This window comes from Anopheles arabiensis, chromosome X (assembly GCF_016920715.1).
Source record: "Anopheles arabiensis isolate DONGOLA chromosome X, AaraD3, whole genome shotgun sequence".
Classification (NCBI taxonomy): domain Eukaryota; kingdom Metazoa; phylum Arthropoda; class Insecta; order Diptera; family Culicidae; genus Anopheles; species Anopheles arabiensis.
The window spans coordinates 6,378,574-6,400,755 of NC_053519.1; the positions used below are offsets into that span (position 1 = coordinate 6,378,574).

Below are 22,182 nucleotides of genomic sequence, written 5' to 3' on the forward strand. Positions count from 1 at the left end.
CTCAGTTTAAAACCAATTGTCTCTCGTTTCCTTATTGATACCGCTGTAGCTCAGTTTGTAGATGAATTAAGGATTTATTGTATAAGTAAGTGTTCCAGCAAATCTATGCAAGATACTAAATGACAAATAAATAAATAAATAAATAAATAAAGATATATATATTCTGGGACTGATACACAATCTTTGAAAAAGTCTGAACCCGTTGCCTACTTAAGACCTGATCTTGAAATTAGTATACCGCTTTACCTCCTGTACCGCTTATTTAATAGATTCCAAAATAATTTATTTCGGCCCAGTAACTAATATTGTTCTTATCACGTATTCAGGACCTGATGTTATTCCTGTAACCTATCCCGAATCCCTTCTGCTACAGGTACGAGTACCAATTGTAGAACTATAACAATATAGAAACTGAAATACAAGTTTTACCGGTTCCAGAATCGTTATCGAAACTATCTTACTTCAGGAACTGATTCGGAACCCCACTATCTTTCCACATTCCAGAAACTGTGACTGTTCCTATCCTCGAACCTGTCTCGATTCCATCCCAGTACAGGTACGAGTAGCAGATTTCGAACAGAAACTGTAGCGATATATAGACCGGTGCAAAACTTTTACCTGTTCCGGAACTTGTACCGAACCTGTTGGACCCCTTCCGAATCCATTACAGGTTCGAATACAAATATTGGCATATGAACTGTAAACATATAGAAACTGATACAAAACTTGTACTGGTTCCGGAACTAGTACCAAACCCGATCTGACGCCAGGAACTAATTCTGCACTGTACTGTATTATCGCAGTTCAGGGACTGGTTCTGTTCCTGTCTTTGAATATACAATGGTATCGTACCTATCCTACTCCAGTAACTGAGCCCGAACCTGCTTCCGTAGCGAATGTGAATGTCAGCAAATAACGGCAAAGCGCAACAGCAGCTCTAGTTTGCATTTCGTCTACAAACGCACCCGCAGCAAAACGTAAACACAACAAACGCCCGTACGTCAAAACAAACCACCCTGCCCGGTGAGCTGTCAAAAGTGCGTTGCATCGTCGGCCCGAGCCGTGCTTGCGGATTGCTTTGCCGAAGGTAAGCGTACATTTATCGTAAACAGTGGCCACGTAGCCGTTTTGGATTTCTAATTTCTGTTCCAAATGCCATTTTAGCCCGTACGACAAACTCACACACACACACACACACCATCATGCACTGTGCCTTGAGACGACCCGCCCTCTTTCTTCAGCGCCGGCTGCTGGCGGTAGTGCAGCTGGCGTCCCACAACAACCTCCGCACGTTCGGTGGAACGGGACAGCACGGGCGCAGTGACGGTTCCGGCGAGCAAAGTGACTCCTGGAGCACGCAGAAGGTCGGCCTCACAGCAACGCTTGCACTGGCCGGCATGTTCGGGCTGCTCGCCTACAACACCCGGCCCGACCAGAGCAAACGGAAAGCCACCGGCTGGCCAGCGTTCGGTTTCCTCCCCACCGTCAGTGCGAAAACGAGCGCGGCCGCGGGCAACCGGCAGCAGTACAACTTCATTGCGGACGCGGTGGAAATATCTGCGCCCGCGGTGGTGTTCATTGAGATCCGGGACCGGCAGCGGGTGGACTTTTTCACTCGCGAGCCGGTGACGGTGTCGAACGGGTCCGGCTTCATCATCGAGCGGGACGGGCTGATCCTCACGAACGCGCACGTGGTGGTGAGCAAACCGCACACGCTGGTCACGGTGCGGCTCACGGACGGGCGCACCTTTCCCGGGCAGGTCGAGCACGTCGACCCGACGTCCGATCTGGCGACGGTGCGCATACGGTGCGACAATCTGCCCACGCTCCGGCTCGGCAGCTCGGCCGATCTGCGGCCTGGCGAGTGGGTGGTCGCGCTTGGCAGTCCGCTCGCGCTGAACAACACGGTGACGGCGGGCGTGGTCAGCTCGACACAGCGTGCCTCCCAGGAGCTGGGGCTGCGCGGCAAGGACATCAACTACATCCAGACGGACGCGGCGATCACGTTCGGCAACTCGGGCGGCCCGCTGGTCAACCTGGACGGGGAGGCGATCGGCATCAACAGCATGAAGGTGACGTCCGGCATCAGCTTTGCCATCCCGATCGATCACGCGAAAGCGTTTCTGCGCAAGATTCAAGAAACGGCGGGGACGGCCGGCGGCCGGCGGCTGTCGAGCGGTGCGCCCAGCTACCGGCGCTACATCGGCATCACGATGCTGAGCCTGACGCCGGACATACTGCACGAGCTGCAGCAGCGCAACCACAACTTTCCACCGACCGTGCGGGGCGGCGTGCTGGTGTGGAAGGTCATCCAAGGATCGCCGGCGCACAGGTAGCAAGCCACGAGGACCGGGATCGTACAGAACGGTACGGAAAAGTTTAACTGTCTTTTTTTCATTGCTTCTCCCCAGCGGTGGCCTACAGCCGGGCGATATTATAACGCACATCAACGGGAAGGAGATAAACAGTTCTGGCGACGTGTACGAGCTGCTGGCGGCGCAGGAGAAAAAGCTCGCCATCACGATCTATCGCGGGCAGCAGCCGGCCACCGTGCACGTTTTCCCCGAGGACACGACCGCGTAGGCTTTCGCGACTTTACTTTAAATTTTACTTATTACTTTTAATAGAAGCATCATAACGGTTGTTTTGCAAGGCCAGTGCTGCAAAATGTCACTGTCAATGTCATAAAAAATGCTGACTGCAACAAAATCCATATCTGCGTCTCGTACTCAATTGTGATAATCAAAGGTGATACTCAACACGATTGGTGCGATCAATGTATGCTTCGTGACATTTTTGCGACACAACGGTTGGTCAGTCACTATGTCATGACTTTTTTTTTCCTGTGATCAGTTCTGCAAAATGTCACTGATGTCAATAGTCATGACAAATTCCGGCTGAAACAAAATCATGTCAGCGTCACGAGTGTGATGATGAAAGGTGAGATTCAAACTGTTGATGCGACCATCACACGCTTGGTGACATTTTTGTAACCAACTCGTGGTCAGTCACTTGGTCGTGACATTTTCTATCGATGATCATCATGATAGTCATGGGAAATATACGGTGCGTGCGAGTTTCTGTTGGTGGTATGATGATATCGCTATCATGACATTCTTGGAATATACTTGGCGTGTGGTCCCATCCAGCAAAATGAACATGGGATCTCGCTTTGGTTTACCCGATAGACCTTCAAACCAGACAGAGCGAGAAATAATGCTCATTTTGTGCTTGGGACCACACGCCAAGTATATTCCAAGAATGTCATTATTATCACCGTCAGAAAATGTCATGACCATGTGAGTGACCAAGAGTTGGGTGCTACAAAAAATGTCATATGATTAATCCACCAACTGTTTGAGTCTCACCCCTGATCAGGAGAGTTGTGTACGTGATCTGACTGAACTTCGTTTCAGTCATGACTGTTGGTGGCTGAAACAGTGGCATTTGGCAGCATTCTTCACAGCCAGAAAAGGTCATGATTATGCTTGCGACGGCATCAGGCTCAGTATGTCAGTCGGAGTGTCGCGGTTGATTCAACCACTCGCATGCCATGACGTACTTTCGTTGAGTATCATCAATGAGCATCAAGCTACCACGGATATGTTCCTTGTTTTCGTTGGTAAATATCTCGTGATGATCATGACATTTTGCAGCCTTGCGCAAGAGACATGCTCCATCGATTAGTGAGATTAGTGTATTAGTGCGAGTAAGAGAACGACGTTTGCGAATATACGTAGACGCTATTTATTTTGCCTCACATACAAAAAAAAGAAGAAGAAAAACAATTCTACCTCTACAAAACACACACTCATTGGGGAATCTATGTGTACCATATGTATATATATATTTATATATTTTTTATGCGGATGTTGGCTTGGCGTGGCCGGGCTATATAGCTATAGAAAGCGCATGAAGGCGCAGCACGTGCAGAACAACAAATACTAAACAGCTTTTCCTACTGGAAGGAGCCGGATGGAGAAGGGGAGGTCAACACAGATTGGAATCATGTCCACAGCAGGGGAGAATACTTGGGAGGAGCAGCAGCATAGGGAACAGTAACTTAGATTTTTTTTTTTTTGCAATTTACTACACTCAACTGGAACTTCGGTGTAGCGCGCGGATGCCTCTTTAATCAGGTCACACGTTTCCTTCCTTCACAAAAACGCATTCTCCTATCATTGTTTTTTTTTTATCACACACACGCTGAATCTCAATCGGTTTTTGCTGTACTAAATGGAAGTAGAGGGCGCAAGGGTCCTCGGGTTTAGCTTGCATGCCCCCCTAGCATCGGCCGTTCGTGTCGTGACCGGCCGTCCCGTTGCTACCGTTCGCCTGCCCGACCCGGTACGTGTAGAATACGTCGTAGTTGCCGGTGTAGTCGCGGGGCAGGGTCAGCTTGTACGTGTCCGCCGCGAGGTAGGCCGCCCCGAGCGCCATCGTCGTGGTCAGCCGGAGCAGGCGCAGATCGTGCGGGAAGTGCTGCCGGTCCAGCTCGGCGACGAAGCCGTCCCGCAGCAGCTCCCAGCTCAGCCAGACCGAGCCGACGCACACGATGTCGAGCAGGCTGGTGCCGGCCGTGCCCGGGCGCAACAGGTCCGGCGCTATCTTGTCGCGCAGCGCGCACACCGACCGGGCGAGCGACTGGCCCGCCTCGCCGAACAGCTTCCGGCAGAGCGGATCGCGCTCGTCCTGCGCGGCCCGGGCCAGCTTCGCGCACAGGCCCGCGTACGCCGTCTTGCAGAACCGGCCGTAGCTGTGGTCGAGCAGGTCGTGCAGCGTCCGCACGCCAAAGTGCTCCTGGATCAGCTGCCAGACGCGCTCGACCGGGTACTTGGAGCGCTGCAGGTTGTCCCGATCGTCAAACACCGTCTTGATGGCGTTCCGGGCGATCCACCAGGCTGCAAAAAAGAAAACACCAGTGTGAGACTTGGACCGTGCACGCCGCCCCAGCCGGACCTTTGCTTACCGCCACCCTCGTCGCCGATCATGTGGCCCCAGCCGCCGCAACCGTGCGTACTGCCGTCCGGGTTGCGCAGCAGCGTGTTCGAGCCGGTGCCGGCAATGATCACCATGCCGCCCAGGCGCGACACCGCCTGAATGCTGCCGACGGTATCGCTGGCCACCACGTACCGTTCCGCCACGGTCGGGTAGTGCGTGTGCAGGTACGCTTCCAGCTCGCGGTTCGTCTCCTCCGCCTCGGCCCCGCTCAGACAGAGGCCGACCGCGGTCAGCTGCTGGTCGGCGGGCAGGTTCGCCTCCGCCTTGGCCGCCCGGGCCATCGCATCGATCCGCTCGGCCACGCCCGGTATGCCCACCGCCCAGTGGTTCGTGCTCGGGCCCTTCGCCCGCCCCACTATCTGGCCCGCCTCATCGCAGATGACGAGGGTGGAGTGTGTCGCACCGCTGCAAGAGAGAAAGAGCCCGATGAGGTGAGTGTATAGGTATGTACGTCACGAATGTTATTTATCATCAATCAAGAGTCATTTCCAGCGTTTTCCGAATCAATTTCCATTGTATTCAACATTTTTCATTGCTTGCAATATGTTTTTCAACAGCTGTCAAATGTTGTATTTGCATCACAATGATGTTTCAGTTCTTCCACATGATTTTCAGCACGTCTCAAGCTGCATTGAATTTGACAGTTTTTTTCTGGTGTGTTGAAAATCATGTTTAAGAACTGAAATTTTATTATGACGCAAATACACCATTTGTCAGCTGTTGAAAATCATCTTGAAGGTGATGAATAATGATGTTCACATTCGAAAATGACTTCTAATACCTTTTATTTGAGCCTTTCGTGAGAATTTTCACTCATAATTGATGCAAAGTAAATAAATAACTACTTCGATGATTCTTCTTATTTGAACCTTTCACCCTACGAACTTCAAACGGAAAAGGGCCCCATTATTGGTTTTTCGTTAGCCATAATCCTGCTGCTGCCAATAGTCTGTTTCAAGTGGCTCATTAATACAAGTGATTCGTGAAACAATCTTTAGAAGTGGTCATTCATGTTTACATTTTGATTGGGTACTGCTGTACTTGCTGTAATCAAACAATCAATGATTGTGATTAAAAGTTTTAAACGTTCGATTTAGTTTTTTGCGGATTTCAATGTTTGCATGTGTCCAGCGAGGTTCAGGTTATTCATAGCTGTGTTGCACCGAAACGATCGCGAAGATCTTTATGCCACGAAGAATGAGAAGAAGATACTTTGAATTATTCGACAATCTCACCAGATTCACCAATCTCCTCATGCAGAATCAGGACCTCATTAAGAGTTTTGTAGAGCAACGAATCTTTAAATATTCTTTTGACGTTCGCAAATGAATCCAGGTGAATCCAAAAGGAACTTCCAATGGTTCATCTACAAGCATCTCAAGATTCGTTAAGCCAATGTACTCAATTTGGTAACTTATGTACTTTGTAAGAATTCATTTTATTAGATAGCAAGGCATCTTTGAATATACATAATTTTTTTGACAACTATCAAACGATACTAGTGATTCAAAAACGGTTCATTTGATGTACTTCTGACTAACATCTGACCTTTATCAAACATTACAATCCGAGAGAAAAAAGAGCGGTATTCGGCCCGAGGAATATAGCGATGCTGGCAGCAGGAACAAGACCTCACAGGCCAAGCACGTGGCCGATCTGGCACGTGACATTGTGGGTGTTTTTAATGGGTGCTTCCCCGGCAAGCAGATTACCCGCAGTGAGCGTATGAGTTGTGTGAAGCATGGAGTTGAGGAACGACTTTAGAATCGCCCCTTCCGGAAGGCACTGCAAACACGACCGATATTCGGAATCCGCTTGCGTGAATTTCTACCTTCTGTTGTTGGACAATTGAACACGTTGAAAACAACGCTTCACTCGGGGGTGCGTTGCCAACCGGCTGATAAAATGCGGCCGACAGCCGAATAAGTGCTGTTTTGAAAGATCGCATCACCAAAGCTAACCAATTCATCCATTATCTTCCCTCGACGAGTCGGCGGATTAAACCTGCCACGCTTGGTATTCGCGCACGCACCGCGCACATGTGTTGCCGAGACTGGGTTGCCCGCCAATCAGCAAGCCCATTGTAGGCCGCCCGAAACCCGTCCCAACCGTCGCATCGGACGGTGGCCTGATCAATTCGAGAAGATTTGTGCGCTATTTGTGCGCCGATGAGTGTGTTTGTGTGGAGGTAAGGAGCAGCGAAAAGTGGCAATTATCAAAACAAGTTATTCCATTGTCGACCAGGAAACTGCGCGCGCTGATGTAATCATGGCTGCCGCTGGGTTCGTCGCGTGGGTTTCAGCGCACGTTCTGGCGGGCGGGAACAGTTATCGCCAACGTCAGATCTTTGGAAAAATGAATTTCTCCCACCTGCCTGGTCGGTCGGCACAACCCCCCCCCGACGCGTTATTCCGTTATCGTCCGACGCTGGGCGGGCACACACCTTATCTGAAGTGGCCAGTATGGCCGGTATCGCTGTTTTCGGTGCGATTATTCGCAGCACACCCCGATGAGGGTTTAGAGTTTGGCGCACGGTGGGCAACTCTTTTTGCAACTACATACTACCATCAATCGTGATTGTGTCATAAATCATTTTTGTACGAGCGACTGAAGTTCTGAAGTGCATCAACTCTACCGTCCGGCAACGGGCGGCACTTAAGGACTGTAGCGCGGCGTGCATATAACAGCGTGATTAAATGTATATCTTAGATATATTGGAGGCAAAGCAAGCCGAACTACCAATCGACCAAAATGGGGTACAAAATTGATTTTGCCTTATCGCACTACTTTGGAGCTACTCTACTTCAAGTGCTTTGTTGTGAAAGGCTGCTTTCGAGTGTTTGCACACACACACACCCCTCATGTTCGGTGCAATTAAAATCCACCCGGAATCGATTCTCGTGGTAATCCGAATTGGTGGGGCTGGCTGCGTGTATGTCAAGGTTAGCGTGTCAGTAATGCGGCTGCTAAAACGTGACCCTCTTTCTATATCCGATGGGAGTGATTTGCAAACGGCAGGGTTTGGTAAACTGTTGTAATGTGTGGACCAAATTGGTTGGATATCGAACAGACAAAGTCATTTTCTGTTAGATTATTCACCACTTGTCGGCAAGAAAATTGCATCTCTCATATTAAGCTCGGAATTGTGAGTCTATGGCTCAATGGCAAAATGTTCCCATACCTGTTTTCTTTTATCCTCGGGCCTTGGCAGTTAGCTTCTTTGCTCTGAGAAACAACAATAGTAGGTTTAGGAGAGTTTGAGATCGTCACTGGCTTTTCTACTATTTAATGCTCTTCTGCTCGTTAATCATCGTACTCAGGATCTTCGTAAAGGAACTTAGATGCGATGTTCTATTCCATAGAATTGGATATGGATATAGAATTAGATTGGATTTTGTGTTGGGGATGTATCTGGCTCAGATTCAAATGATGCAATGATTCTGAGACTTAAGACGAACAGAATAAAAGAATTTGAGATATTTCTTCTTCTTGCCCTAACGACCTACTCGTTCATGACGGCCTGTACAAGATTTTGAGATTATTCTGAAGTAACACGCACCAGGCCGGTCTCGTAGTACAGTCGTCAACTCGTACGACTTAACAACATGCCCGTCATATGGGTTCAATCCCCAAACAGACCGTGCCGCCATACGTAGGATTGACTATCCTGCTGTGGGGGGGGGGGGGGGGGGGGAATCAATTAGTCACAAGTGGGTACAGGCAGGCCTTGACCGACATCGGTTGTTGAGCCAGAGAAGAAGAAAGAAACACGCACCAGTTCTTGGTACAAGGGAGTGGTCCAGGCTTGAACCCAAAGCTGGAACTCATAGTCGTGAGAGTGTGTACGGGGCTCTGACCTGCCTGATCGCATTATACCAAAAATAAAAAAAGTGAAGATTTGTTTCAATTTAGAGATTAGAATCTCGTTTGAGATTCCAATTTGAAGAATTATCATCTTCCTGCCACACTCCATGTCAAGCGAAATCAACTCTCCAGTTTGTCGACCCCTGATTGTAATCCTGGGATATGTATAGACACTGCACAAGAACCATATGGAAGACACGATAAACAACGGATAAAGTAATCTGCTTCATGTGAGATAAAAACAGAAAACGTCATTACATTTGTTTGTTCCCTCACAAGAGCGACTAATGCGCATACAATTCGTACAAGGGCAGGGTACATCTAATCTAGCCCAGTGACGGCTCGCCTCGACTAGCGGGTAAACTTGGCAGTGAACTTAGGCAGACGCTTCACGCTTCTCGCTCGCATCCTCCACCGGTTAGGGCAAGGTCTGGGGCGAGTGAGACGTACCCCCATTCCCCGGCCCCAGGGCTGGACTGATAACAGGGCCCTACCGATGCGAAGGGCCAAGAGCGCTACAAAACTCTAAACAGCAAACAGTGGCTGCCAGTGTCAGAGATGACAAACACACGGTGGCAATAAAACGGCCCCGCCGATGCAAAAGTAAAAAAAAAACAGAGAATCGAATCGTCTATCTTCGAGATTGCGTGCGTTGCAGTTCGTTAAGCAACCAAAACATTCCACCCGACCCGGCTAGAATTGCATCTCACCTTGGGCCTGTTGTGCTCTAACGAAAGTGAAGGGAGCGGTGGTGGTCGAGCGCGAATGTGCAGCCGAAAGGTGCTGCATAACACCCCGCCGCAGGTTTCGAGAACTTCCGCGACCGTGTGTGTGTGTAATCGCCAAATTAACTCCTAAAACGAAACCCCAAGAAGACTCGAAAGCCTGCCTCCGCAAATGAAACGATCGTTCGCTTGCGTATCTTCGGCCAGATCAATGTTTTCACTTTCATTTTGGCTTTTTTTGTTTTGTTTGTTTCTCGCTCGTCTGTTTGGGCTAATTCTTCTCCAAGTTATGTTTAAACTTCCTCCTGCGAAAGTTGCGTTGCGTTGTGCCGGTTTTCCGCCAAACGGTATATGTTGTTGGGCGGCCGTCGTTTCGTACTCTTTTCTTTTCGGGCTATTACGTCGCCGTTATGAAAGTGCAGTTTTTTGTTGTTGTTGTTGCTAGCCACTGCTCCGTAACCACACGCCACGGCAGTGTGGGAGGGAAATGATGACTGCTCGACAGGGGTAACAGTGTTTGATGGGGCGCCAATGGTTCAATGGCTTCCGGTAACAGATGTAAGACTTCGCATTCGGAAGATATCTGGGGCGGGTGTGGGGATGCGTTTTTTTTTTTTGGGCTAGCTCATCTTTGCTTCCTATTTGGTTCGTGCGGTTAGCGAAAAAGGGAAGCTTTATTGTGACAACTTGGTAGAATACTTGATAGTAATTTCTTTTCACGGCAATTTGTTTCATAATTGGAGCAGTACTGAGGAGCCAGATGGAGCATGTATCGACTAGTACAGACAGTAATTCGAAGGATCAATGTCTAAGCTTTATACCTCTTCTACAAATGCAGTAGGAGCAATTGCTCCCGAGCGAACTTCGTCGTCGTCTCGCGTGCTTCATTTGACATGGGACGCAATCACTCACTATTCGGATCATTCCAAATTGCTGTTGATCGATGGGAAATGTCTTGCTGAAATACTTCTACCGGCTCCGGAAGCAGTTGACGCTATTGAGCTTTGTCACAAAAATCAAATTTTAAGAGGCCCTCCGGAACGTTCTTCCTGCTCCAAAAATAATAGTGCCACTTCTAAACCACTTCAAACATGTTAGTGCATGCTAGAGTAAAATAAATTATTGATGAAGTCTACCGAGACGTCTGAATTGCCCACCGCACATCGTGAGCGATCAAAACATAAAAGATTCTGTTTCTGAATGAGTGTCTAAATTTGTCAAATTAATCCTGCCAACTTCGTCGACAGAAAAATGTAACGGACATCATACAGACAGTAGCATGTGGACTCACTACCTCTAGACTAGACGATATCTGCTATAAGATCTAGACAATTTAACTAGACTATCAGCCATTAGATAAAGATGTCTTCAACAACTAGCAAACCTACTGCCTGGACAAGAACAAGATCGAGAATAAGGAAATGATCCAAATGTTTACATCTTGAAGCATTTCTAATGCATCTTCAGGAATTTCAGAAATGCTGAATAGTGGGTGGGAGCACGGATGCGGACCTACCCGATTCCGTTTTCGGAATCAATTCCGCAGCCGATTCAGATGCTTGATCTGATTCCGATTCCGGAGTCGATTCCAGAGTCAATTTCAGAGCCAATTCCAGAGTCGATTCCAGCATCGAAATCGACTCCGGAATCGGAATCGACCTGGGAATCGCAATTTGCTCCGGTAACGAGATCAGGATTGACTTCAGACTTCGGAATCAGGAATTAAGCTCCGGAATGAGATAATTAAAATCAGAAATTTCAGAAGCGAAATCAGTCCGGGAATCTCCATGAGAATGTATCGTTTACTATTTTTTTTTTTTGCGGCTATCAACACGTAGCATTATTGGATCCAAACGTCTATTCTTATGAGGATGCCAATATTGACTCCGTTTCGAAGGCAATTCTGATTTTGGATCTAATCCGGAATCGATTCCGGAAAACTTCGGAGCTAGCCGGAATCAATTCCAACGAAATCTTCATTTTTCCCATCACTAGTTCTGAAGATCATCCCAAAGGAACCTCTCTTCAAAATGAGCCTCTAACATCAAATTCCAACATCACAACAAATTCCCAAACCAACAGAAAGGGATAAAAGCCGCATAAAAGTAGATTGAACTTACCCTTCTACGCCTCCAATGTACATCGTGACTCTCCTGTCGCTGGCTGCAGGCTGCAGCAAAAGGGTTTTTGTTGCGGGGAGCTTTCCTCTCTGTTGCTCTGCGTGTTTCACCTTTCGACAGGCGCAGGCGATCGAGGTAAGCAAAACTCAGCTTTGCTCTCGTTTTATCTCTCGCGCCGGGTTGAGCACGCTGATTTCACCCCGAAACCGGTGGCCTTCGCTTGGAGACACTTTCCCCTTGTTGGGCGGGCGCGAAAACCAGTTGATTGGAGTGTTGGCAGCACCAGCAGTCCGGGTACACACCAACAATGCGGAACAGGACGCGCTATATCTGGATCACCTTCAAATAAACGGTTTTTTTTTTGTTGGTTTGATTTCGTTTTCGTCGTTGTTCTCGATTCCGGTTCTACTGTGAGAGGAGTCAGGATCGCTGCTGGAGCCAGTGCTGCAGCAAACCATCTAGCACGGAATTAGAGCACAACACAACCATCCACCCACACACACACACACACACACACACATGCAATCAATCACACAAACAGGAAATTTAGGAATGCCGTTGCGGTGGTCGCACTTTGCTTAGAAGGTGAGTCCCTCGTCTTTGCCAACACGGCAGGCAGCCAGACGGCCAAACAACAACAGACGAAGCAAAAACCCGCTCGCACCTGGGTGTTGTGTTGCTTTTGCGGTGAGTGTGCGAGAGCAGCTCTCCACCTGACCCCCTCCCCTTCCCACCTTTCACCCGTTCGTGTTACTCACCACACACCGTTCACTTTGGCACTTGCACATACACACACAAGGGTGCCGCGTGGCTTTTCCGCTCTGGCAGAGAGGCGTGCGATTGGCGTCGAATCCCGCCATCGAATGGTGCCCGGTCGGCGCTCGCCTTCGCCCGATATAGGGTGCCCCGGTTAGGGGGAGGGGGCGCGCGCACACACACACGCCAGCGAAAGGCATCACCGGCCGATTGTGTCTCGCCGATCACGGGGGGAGGGGGTGGGGAGGAGAAAAGGGCCGTGCGATATCTTGTGGCAGCGGTGGCGGTTCTTCACTCACCGTCTCACCCCGTCGGTTTGCCAAGCGGAAAGCATACATTTTCACCTTTTTTTATTTTCTTTTCGTACATTTCACTCACAATTTACAGTTTTTTTTTTGTTCGCCGAAACATAAACAAAAACTTTCCCAACACTTGGTGTACAGTGTGTGCAAACTGTTGTTGTTTTGATTTAGAAAGCTTCCACGCGAACTGTCAGGCGAACTGTCACGAGAAGGTGTTAGAGAAAAAAATAACATTCAAAATGACAGTTGCTTTTCTGATTGCGCTTGTTTGCGAAAACTCCTTCATAAATATAAATAATTTTATTAGCAAACATTCCCTACTTCTTTTCAGTTGCACACCGTTTCAAATCTGTCACCGGTGCCAACTGTAAAGCGGTAATCATACACGAATAAATCCCAAACAGCCTGCTCGAGCTCTATAAACTGATTTCATCGTTCCAATATCGTACTTTGTAGCTGATTAAGAGGTAAGTGGTACTTTGCGGAATTATGGCGCATTTTAACAAGCACTTGGTACTCCTTGGAACCTTGTTGCTGGTTACCAAAGCGCCACAGATTAAGCTTAAACGATTGGAGAATCGAATATTCATTGAAATTTCGTTTTTTTCCATTGCTCCATTGCTCCATTGCTTCATTGGTTTGCTCAATAGATGGCGTAGCGTATTACAACTCATCATTATATTGCTGTCGTGCAAAAATCTATATGAATGGTCTTGTGGTCAATTACGTGAGTTGATCAACACCAGCAAAAATTACTCAAATCTCACTTGCTTCAGTACAAATAGTTATCATTGAAGTTTTAGGGGCGCCACAAAAGTGGTCCCTAATTTTTTAAAGAGACACGCAACACGCTTTGCGAACTACGTTTTTGGTAGAATTCGATTTATTTTTTCCTTTTAAGCCGCGGAACGGTGAGTTCGGGAGAGACGCGAAAATTAGTGTTGTTCGTTCGAGAGCTGCCGGAGAAGAAGTGTTGGGTAAGCCGGACGGATATGCGCGTGTCGATGTGGAAACGTTTAGGACGAGAGAGAGCGTGTATGGAGCAAGCCACCGTTTTTATAGCAGCGGTGCAGCATGCTATCACTGTTTGTCCTGCTCTAGCTTTATGCGCAGTCCCTGCCTAACTAGCCCGTTAAACATTTTATGTCGGTAGTTCTAGATGTGCGCACCAGATGGCGCTCTGGTCGCTACAAAGTTTAAGTATTTAAACAATCGTGTCGCCGTTCTAGTTCTAGCGATGCATAACCTCAATGCAAAACCATACAACAGTACAGAGGGAATGAGAAAGCTCTCCTCCAAGCGAGGAAGCTCCACTGGTTGGGTATCCCACCAATAGATGGCGTCACCAGCTTTTTGATATTTTTAGAATGCGTGAGTCGTTTACCATCTGATAAACGAAGTCTTTTTATATTCCGTTTAGGTAGAGAGCTTGAGTCGTTTAGAACCCGTTTAGTGGTTGTTTAGTAGATTTGTGTAGTCAGCTCGAACTGTATAGCTGATTAGACAAAACGAACGAATAAACGAAAGGAAAAACATAAAAAAACACACAAATCGTATTGTTTAGTTCATTCATGATGCATTGCTTAAAAATAAAATTCATAAAAAAAAATAGTCCCCGGCACCGTGGCATAATGAAGCTGCTTAAGCGCTTTTTAAAAGACCCACCTGGAGCTTTGATGCTGTTTATCTACTGCAAAAGGCGAATTCAAGCGGTGATCTTTAGTATGCCAAAATTAGCTGCATAAGCAAATTTGGCTATTTGGGGTAAAATATTACGGTAGATTATCAGCCAAAATAAAATCACCTTGAGTAGGAACAATAAATATTATAAATGCATTAGCATTTTTTTGTGAAACTGCTGCACTAGGCCTGCCGAAAGCTGGTACAGTTGCTCTTATTTTACTAGAAAACATAAACATTCCCTGCAGTTGTTCAGTTCAGCACACCGGCCGTTTCAAACCTGTCACCGGTGCCGACTGTCAGTGAGCCAACCTCGCCCGCAGACGTCAGCCGTCGTGGCTGGGCTAACGTTTGTTTACGTCAAAACAAAACTTTCCGCTACGTACCGAGCCGAGGGAACAAGTCCGGGAGTGCCTGCTGCGATTAGAATACTCCACTTTTGGAAGCGAATGTAATCGTCGGGAGGAAGACACACCTCCCTGCTGCATTTAACCCAAATCAGCCCACATTCCTGTGTCTCCGTGTGTGTGTGTTTTACGGTGTACGTATTGCCGGAAGAAAGGCAGACAGCAAAACAAGATGCCGCTCTCCAGCTACACGGACGTGTCGGCCATCCGGCAGGAAATACTGGACAACAATTTACGGGCGAAGGCAATCATTATGGTAAGCGGTGGAGGAGTCGAGAGTAGTGTGTTTGTGTGTGTGTCTCACTGGTGTCCCTTCCCATTCCCTCCTGCAGGACATCTCCAACTTCCGTGGCACGTTGCGCGAGCTGGAAACGCTGAACGAGGCCGGCCGGGACAAGCTGGCCGCACTGCGCCGGTGCATCGACCGGATGGACGTGCTGGCACGGGACGAGCCGGACCACAAGCTGACGGAGGAGGCGGAAAAGAACCGCGAACAGTACACCAGGTAACCAGGGGGGAGGTTTTTTCTTTCGCGTTCCTCTCACTAATCAACGCCCAATCCCTTCCTCCCTGCAGAACGCTGCAAGCGTTCCGGAAGGCCAACATCAGCACGATGCTCGAGATCGAGAAGGCAAACAAGGAGGAGCTGTTCGCGCTGCGCCCGGAAGCGAGCGACGTGCGGCAGCGGAAGGTGGGCCCGGGCGGTCCCACCACCGGCAAGACGCACCGTAACTCGTCCCTGCTGTTCCAGCAGGAAAGCGTCACCGACCGGATGATCTCGATCTCGAAGCAGCTGCACGACACGACGCAGAAGTCGGCCGCCACGCTCGACATGCTGGTGGCGACCAGCGCCACCGTGGAGAGTACGCGCGACGAGCTGCTCAAGACGGCGGGGAAGATCCACCAGTCGCGCAAGCTGCTGCAGAAGTACAGCCGGCGGGACTGCACCGACAAGGTGCTGGCCATGTTCGGGATGGTGCTGTTCCTGGTGAGCGTGCTGTACGTGCTTTCGCGGCGGTTGTTTTAAACAGGAGAGGAGGCAAATCCAAATTCCAAAACCCTTTCCGGCACGTGGGGCATCCCAGAATTCCTTTCCAGAATGATTGTCACTGCCAAACGTACACGAAGTAGATGAAATCCGCGTACAGCGTAAAACATTACACTGTTCTCGTCGCTTTTACTTGCTTTACTCCTTTCTTAAAATGTTTTATTTAAAAAAAAAACTGGGTTCCCAATCCCTTCCTTGCAAGCACTTCTCGTTCCCTTCCAGCTCTGATCCCAGCTTTATCGACACTTTGCACGTGCATTGTATAATGGTTAAATAGTTATTAGAACGCTTACGCGGTATAAACGCGGGACAAGGGAATGAAACGACGATGGGGGTCGGTAAATAAATTATAACTGCAGTTTGTGTGTAACTGCCTCAACGGTAATAGAAGAAAAAAAACAAAAAACAAAGCAAAGAAAAGTGATGTTTTTAACGGCTGTGACTACTTGACGGTTCCGTTTTCCGAGAAGCAAAAAAAAAGGGCAAAAGGCGACTTGGGGGGGGGGGGACTTTCCTCTGGTCCTGCGGGGGATACACGGGTTGCAGCAATAGAGACCGAGGGAGTAGTTCTCATATTTACACGCCTGTGTAAAGTAAAATGTAATTTAAAAACGAAAAAAGAAAAGAATAACGCATTCACACACGTAAACGTATTGTGTCTCTCTCTCTCTCATTCTTTGCAGATTGAAAGTAATTTTAGTTTTTAAATTATTGTCGTTTTTTTTTACAACCATTCCTCCCTTTCGGGCAGGGGGGCATGGGGATCTCTTTTTGTATCGTTAAAACGTAGAGCTGGATTAAGTTATCATAGGTGCTGGTGGTTATGCTTGAGCGTGATTAGTACACGTTTTATTGCGGCTAGAAAGGGCGCTGGCGCGGCCTCTGTAAGCCCTATTCTCGTCTTGAAGCACCAGTCGTGTTTTCCTTTCCTTTTTTATGTTATTTGTATTGATATATTTTTATTAATTATTTCATTTATTATTAAATTTTAACTACGGCGCCCTCTCTAGCTCTAACTACTAATAGCATAAACTCTCTTGCACGCTTCACACACATACTCTATATCCGTCTCTCTCTCTGTACAATCTTGTGTTTTGTGAAGAACAAACAAACGAACAAAAATGGCATTATTGTCACGCGTTCACGTTCAGCCCCGGTGAACGTCGTGACACGACTATAAAATATATAAAACCGACCCACGCTTAGAGGGGCGGCGGTTTCTTTCTCATTTTCTGTGTGTAAGTTTTAAAAGTAAACGTAAAAAAGGCGAAAAAAGCAGCTCCACGCTGTCTCTCTTCTCTCTCTTCTCTCTCTCTCTGTCTGCTCCTTAAAATATCTTGCCCAGGCTTTGCGTCCTTCGGAACGGGTTCCAGCTGCCGGAGGTGAAGCTGCTGAGGCGCGTTTTCCCGAGCTTCGAGCGCGTCTTGGTCGCCGATTTGGTGGTCGTACCGGTCGGGGACGGTGCGCCGGACGAGATGCCGGACGAGCTGCCGGATAGCGTGGAGATGGAGCCCTTGCTGCTGTGGCTCATCGCCATCGGCTGGTGGGGGAAAAGAAAAAAAAAAAAAAAAGAAATTAGAACCAAAACGGAATTCGCTCCAACCAACCAGAGCCCGGGGTACCTTCAGATAGTTCCGATCCATCGGCGTAATGACCTTCAGTTCGAGACTGTGCTCGCAGTTGCGAATGAGCTTCAGGACCTGCTGGAGCGTGTACCATTTCACGTCGACGCCGCACAGCTCCACGATAAAGTCGCCCTCCTTGATGCCACCGAGCTGCGAGAACGGAAGGGGAAGAAGCGCGGATTAGAAAAAAACAGACACAAACGTTGCGCAACTTTAAACTCACATCCGCCAGCGAGTTGATTTCCACCGTCGATATCATGACCGGCGCGTCGCCCCGTATATTGAACCCGAAGCTGCTAATGTCGCCCCTGCCGTCCTCGGCCCCTGTGCCGTCCGTGCCATGCTGCTGCTGCTCCCCACCACCGTCCTGCAGCTTCAGCTCGCGGAACTCGCGCTCCGACACGTTGCACACATCCTTCAGGCACACCTCGCACGCCCGGCTGTCGTTGTAGTAGTTCGTCTTGTTGGCGCACTCGCCGCAGCACCGCCCGCCGGACCGCGACTGCTGGCGGCGGTTGTTGCTGCTGCTGCTGTGGCTGCTGCTACTGTTGCCCCCGCTGCTGCTGCTGGCGCCGCCGGCACCGCCCCCGTACGGTGACTGGCGGCGATCGAGCGTGCCGCCGCCGAGCAGGAAGGACGGGCCGCCCTTCTGCAGCCGGACGCTGCGCGGCGCCGTCCAGTGGCGCCGGGCCGAGAAGATCGCGATCGGGCCGAGCTTCCGGAACGGGTCGTCGCACCGGTGCATGGTGAAGTCCGGCCCGGTCAGCGAGATCGTGAACTTGCTCGTGGCGTTCAGCGTCACGTCCAGCTGGTCCAGGTCCGGCTCGTCCAGCGCGGACAGGTGCGACCGCGAACCGACCGTGCCGGTCCGGTCGAGCTCGAGCTCCTCCAGCTCCTCGGCGGTGCGCTCGTGCGCGTAGTTGAGCACCTTCGACAGGGCGACCTTGTTCTTCAGCTCGCGGCACATGCGCTGCAGGCGCTGCGCTTCCTCGTGACTAGAGAGTGATTCGCGCAGGTGCGCCCGCCGCAGCGTCACCGGATCCAGGTCGGACTCGAACGACGTCTCGTCGAAGATGAACGTGTCCTTCGGCTCGAGCCCGCGGCCGTACCGCTGCTGTTGCTGCTGCTTGTTGCACCGGTTGGTGGCGGTTGCGTCCTCGGCCGTGCTGCTGGTGCCGCCCGGGCCGCTCACTTTCGTTTTGGCCGCATGATAGTGTGCTAGTGCTGGAGGGAAAGTAATAAGGAGATTAAGATTAGTCCGCTACATGAGGAAAGGAACGAATCTGTCTGTCTAAAAAAAAGAAAAAGAAAAACTGAACGGTTCATAGCAATAGTTCGAGGAAGCGCGATCAGTAAAATTATTTTCAGTGCCAGCGTCACCTACTCAATTGTGATAATTAGCGAATTAGACCCAAGAATGGCGTGATTAGCATTGGGAGAAAATGTCATGCCCAAGTGAGTGACCGAAAGTTACTTACTTATCCGAGTCCGAGAGTAGGGTGATACAAAAAGTGTCACCGACCATGTGATCGATCCACCAACTGTTTGAGTCTCACTCTCTGATCATAACAGTTGTGTACGTGGGCTGACTTGAACTACGTTTCAGCCATGAATGTTTGTGACTATAACTGTGGCAATTGGCACTGTTCACAGTCAGAAAAAGTCATGATTATGCTTGCGACAGGATCAAGCTCAGCATGTCAGTCAGAGTATCGCGTTTGACATTTCATGACGCACTTTCATTGAGTATCAGCAATGAACATCAAGCTACCACGGATATGTTCATTGTTTTCGATTGGTGATCATCACGTGATGCTCATGACATTTTGCAGCACTGCACTTAGCAAGCCGTTGCGAGCCGTTGTCGCCTTCCACTCACCTTTGTAGTATTCTGACTTGAGCGGTACCAGCCCGGCCCAACATTCTGGCAGGTACGTGTGGGCATCGTTGCTGTGAATGATCTGATGTATCTCGCGGTACTCCAGCGCCAGCTGGGTCGCTTCCCCGGACAGGTCACGATGGTTCTGGATGGGTTTGTGTGGGGGGGAAAAAGTGCGTTCATTAGATGGGTTTGCTCTTCCTGCCGTTGTAATACACCGCTCGAATCCCCAAAAAGTACCTGTACACAGTCCCGCCCCGGTGGCAAATTTTCCACCTGCAGCAGCAGCTTCTCGAACAGACACTCGCGCGCTTGGGCCAGCATCAGCGCCACCAGCACCTCCAGCACCTGCGGCTTCAGATCCATCGACGGCGCGTTCGTGAACGTGTCGAAGATGTGGCGGAAGACGCCCGCCGCCCGCAGCAAGTTGTCGACGGCCGCGTCCAGCCCCTTCTCGGACGAGCGGTCCTGCCGCGCCCCGATCTGGGTGTAGATGGCGGCCAGGTTGAACAGTATGCACGCCTTCTCGAACGCCACCGTCCGCTGGCAGGAGGGCACGCCTGGAGCAAAAGAAATGCGGAATGCGGAGATGGATGAATTGCGCCCCCGGAATGGTGGAACTAATGTTACGCCGTCACACCTTACCTGTGAGTGAGTCGTACCATTCGAAGTACACGCCCAGGCTGCGATCGGGCGGGAAGAAGCGCCGCTCGACGTAGTACAGCAGGTTGTAGTAGCGGAACAGCAGCGAAACGCCCTGCGCATCGCGGGTCGGCGTTTTGGCAGCCTGTACAAGCGGTGGGTGAAGTTCGAAAGTCTTAGGTTTCGTCTTGGTACGGGTGGAGGAGTCAGTCGCGCGCAGTCAGCCGTGTCCGGCTACATACCTGTCTCGTGTCGGTAATGTCGGCGATCGCGTCCTCGTAGATGTGCGACGGTTCGCTGTAGTGCTCCAGAATAAAGTCCGAGAACGGTTCCATAAAGTTGACCTCCTTCGTTTCCTTCAGCCCGAGCGGTATCATCGGTATAACGTAGTCGAGGCTATAGTGATGTAGGTGAATGGGGAGCGATGGGGTAAGACACGTTGTAAATGTTTTGTTTTTATTGCACAGACACACCGCTTACCCTTCACTTTGGTAGATCTCGACGGAGGAGTTCAGCTCGGACAGCTGCTCCTTCAGCAGCTGCAGGTTCGAGTTGACGAAGCTCAGCTCGAGTGCGACCGTGTCCTTGAGCTTCTTGTTCGTGGTGGCCTTGTAAAGGTTTTCGGCACCGGCCCGCAACCGGAGCTCCTTGTTGATTTCCTGGTTCAGCTTGCACCGCTTGCTCTGCAGCTTGCCGCGACAGGTGGCGACCCTTGGGTCCGAACCCTGTTTTTCGTGGGGGGAGAGGGAGAGAGCGGAATGGGAACGCAAACGATTAGAAGGGAGGGTCGATCAGGTGTGTGTGTGTTTTTATTTTAGCTCAATAACAACAATTCTGGAAACGCTGTTTGCGATGGGCAGCGATAAACATCAATCGTAATACACGCCAAAGTCGAGGGTGTTTACCGGTAGAGCACAGAGCACACATGACCGATAGCTCCAGCACATGTTTGACGGAGGGAAGATGGGAAGACGACGCAGCAGAGTGTGGACGCATTTTTCGAATGCTTTTATTGGACGAATTGGCTTATATTGTGCCGGCTTGGGTCGTATTTTAAACGTTCATGGTAAACAGGCTAATTAAAAACAATTCAAACACGCAGAGGTGTCAAACTCGCAGCTCAGTAGAGATGTCAAAGCAGAGATGTTAATTCAAAAGCCAAACATCAATCCAATAACTAAATAGCCAGAATATTTCGAAGATGATTATGATAAAAAAACCCAAAACAAATTTTCTAACCTATAATATTTTAAACAAATACAGTAAAGTAACCCTGTTACATAACAAGTACCCCATTTGAACGAGCTTTTCGTATAACGAGTGTTGTAAACCTCTCTTAACGAGTAAAAGCACGGATAACGAGCAGTATCATTGGATTTTTTGATACATTTTTTTGGTTTCGATGAGAAATCAAGATGACGATTACTGATGGGTAAAGTTGGCAAACAGCTGGAGTCGACTCCGATCTGATTCCGATAATTTCGGAACCGACTCAGGAAGGTAGGTCCGCTCAGCATTATCGGAGTTGTCCTAAGTCGTACGGAGTCGATCGGTGTCGGAGTTGTTCGGAGTTGTCTGGAGTCGTCCGGAGTCGTCTGAAGGGGTCCTGAATCGCTAGAAGTCGTCCGCAGTAGCCCGGAGACGTAGTCGTTCAGAGTCATTCGGAGCTATCCGGAGTCATCTGGAGTCGTCCGCAGTCTTCCGGAGTAGCCCGGAGACATAGTCGTCCAGAGTCGTCCAGAGTCGTCCAGAGTCGTCCGGAGTCATCCGGAGTCGTCCGTAGTCGTCTGGAGTCATCTGGAGTCGTTCGGAGTCGTCTGAAGGGGGTCCTGAATCGCTAGAAGTCGTCCGGAGTAGCCCGGAGACGTAGTCGTTCAGAGTCGTCCGTAGTCGTCTGGAGTCGTGTGGAGTCGTGTGGAGTCGTGTGGAGTCGTGTGGAGTCGTCTGGAGTCGTCCGGAGTCGTTCGGAGTCGTCCAGAGTAGCCCGGATATGTAATCGACCAGAGTCGTCCAGAGTCGTTCTTCTAAACAAAGATTTGTGTACTAAGTGTATGCGCAATGTGAAAGGCAAAAAACACAACTAAATTTATGCCTGATCACAAGCACATTGCACCGGCCGACTCCGATTCTGTT

General features: G+C 49.5%; 4 protein-coding genes and 1 long non-coding RNA gene across 10 annotated transcripts in view; 3 read left to right on the top strand and 2 right to left on the bottom strand.

Annotated features, from left to right (window-relative positions):
- The first annotated feature begins 856 nt into the window (after nucleotides 1–856).
- On the top strand, nucleotides 857–2,713 carry LOC120905933 (serine protease HTRA2, mitochondrial). The gene is made up of 3 exons (XM_040317281.1): nucleotides 857–1,087; nucleotides 1,165–2,332; nucleotides 2,412–2,713. The coding sequence occupies exons 2-3, from the start codon at nucleotides 1,203–1,205 to the stop codon at nucleotides 2,581–2,583; spliced, it is 1,302 nt and encodes a 433-aa protein (XP_040173215.1). The 5' UTR covers nucleotides 857–1,087; nucleotides 1,165–1,202; the 3' UTR covers nucleotides 2,584–2,713.
- Nucleotides 2,714–3,822: 1,109 nt separating this feature from the next.
- LOC120905934 (N-acetyl-D-glucosamine kinase) lies at nucleotides 3,823–12,885 on the bottom strand. The gene is made up of 4 exons (XM_040317282.1): nucleotides 12,469–12,885; nucleotides 11,711–12,049; nucleotides 4,970–5,406; nucleotides 3,823–4,901 (listed from the first exon to the last, which is right to left on the bottom strand). The coding sequence occupies exons 2-4, from the start codon at nucleotides 11,731–11,733 to the stop codon at nucleotides 4,285–4,287; spliced, it is 1,077 nt and encodes a 358-aa protein (XP_040173216.1). The 5' UTR covers nucleotides 11,734–12,049; nucleotides 12,469–12,885; the 3' UTR covers nucleotides 3,823–4,284.
- Nucleotides 12,049–14,029, top strand: LOC120905935. The gene is made up of 3 exons (XR_005739963.1): nucleotides 12,049–12,295; nucleotides 13,100–13,235; nucleotides 13,419–14,029. It is a non-coding gene; the product is annotated as an uncharacterized LOC120905935 (long non-coding RNA).
- Nucleotides 14,030–14,759: 730 nt separating this feature from the next.
- LOC120905884 (vesicle transport protein SEC20) lies at nucleotides 14,760–16,391 on the top strand. Its single transcript, XM_040317180.1, has 3 exons — nucleotides 14,760–15,111; nucleotides 15,188–15,360; nucleotides 15,432–16,391. The coding sequence occupies exons 1-3, from the start codon at nucleotides 15,028–15,030 to the stop codon at nucleotides 15,880–15,882; spliced, it is 708 nt and encodes a 235-aa protein (XP_040173114.1). The 5' UTR covers nucleotides 14,760–15,027; the 3' UTR covers nucleotides 15,883–16,391.
- Nucleotides 16,392–16,556: 165 nt separating this feature from the next.
- The window catches only part of LOC120905882 (rhophilin-2), a 37,411-nt gene continuing 31,785 nt past the window's right edge, over nucleotides 16,557–22,182 (bottom strand). For all 6 annotated transcript variants that reach the window (XM_040317174.1, XM_040317173.1, XM_040317172.1 and 3 more), the window contains 8 exons: nucleotides 20,530–20,774; nucleotides 20,292–20,445; nucleotides 20,053–20,194; nucleotides 19,648–19,967; nucleotides 19,408–19,552; nucleotides 17,752–18,752; nucleotides 17,526–17,678; nucleotides 16,557–17,443 (listed from right to left, as the gene is read on the bottom strand). In XM_040317174.1, the coding sequence (XP_040173108.1) occupies nucleotides 17,231–17,443; nucleotides 17,526–17,678; nucleotides 17,752–18,752; nucleotides 19,408–19,552; nucleotides 19,648–19,967; nucleotides 20,053–20,194; nucleotides 20,292–20,445; nucleotides 20,530–20,774 (2,373 nt within the window). In that variant the 3' untranslated portion in view covers nucleotides 16,557–17,230. The remainder of the gene's footprint in view (nucleotides 17,444–17,525; nucleotides 17,679–17,751; nucleotides 18,753–19,407; nucleotides 19,553–19,647; nucleotides 19,968–20,052; nucleotides 20,195–20,291; nucleotides 20,446–20,529; nucleotides 20,775–22,182) is intronic.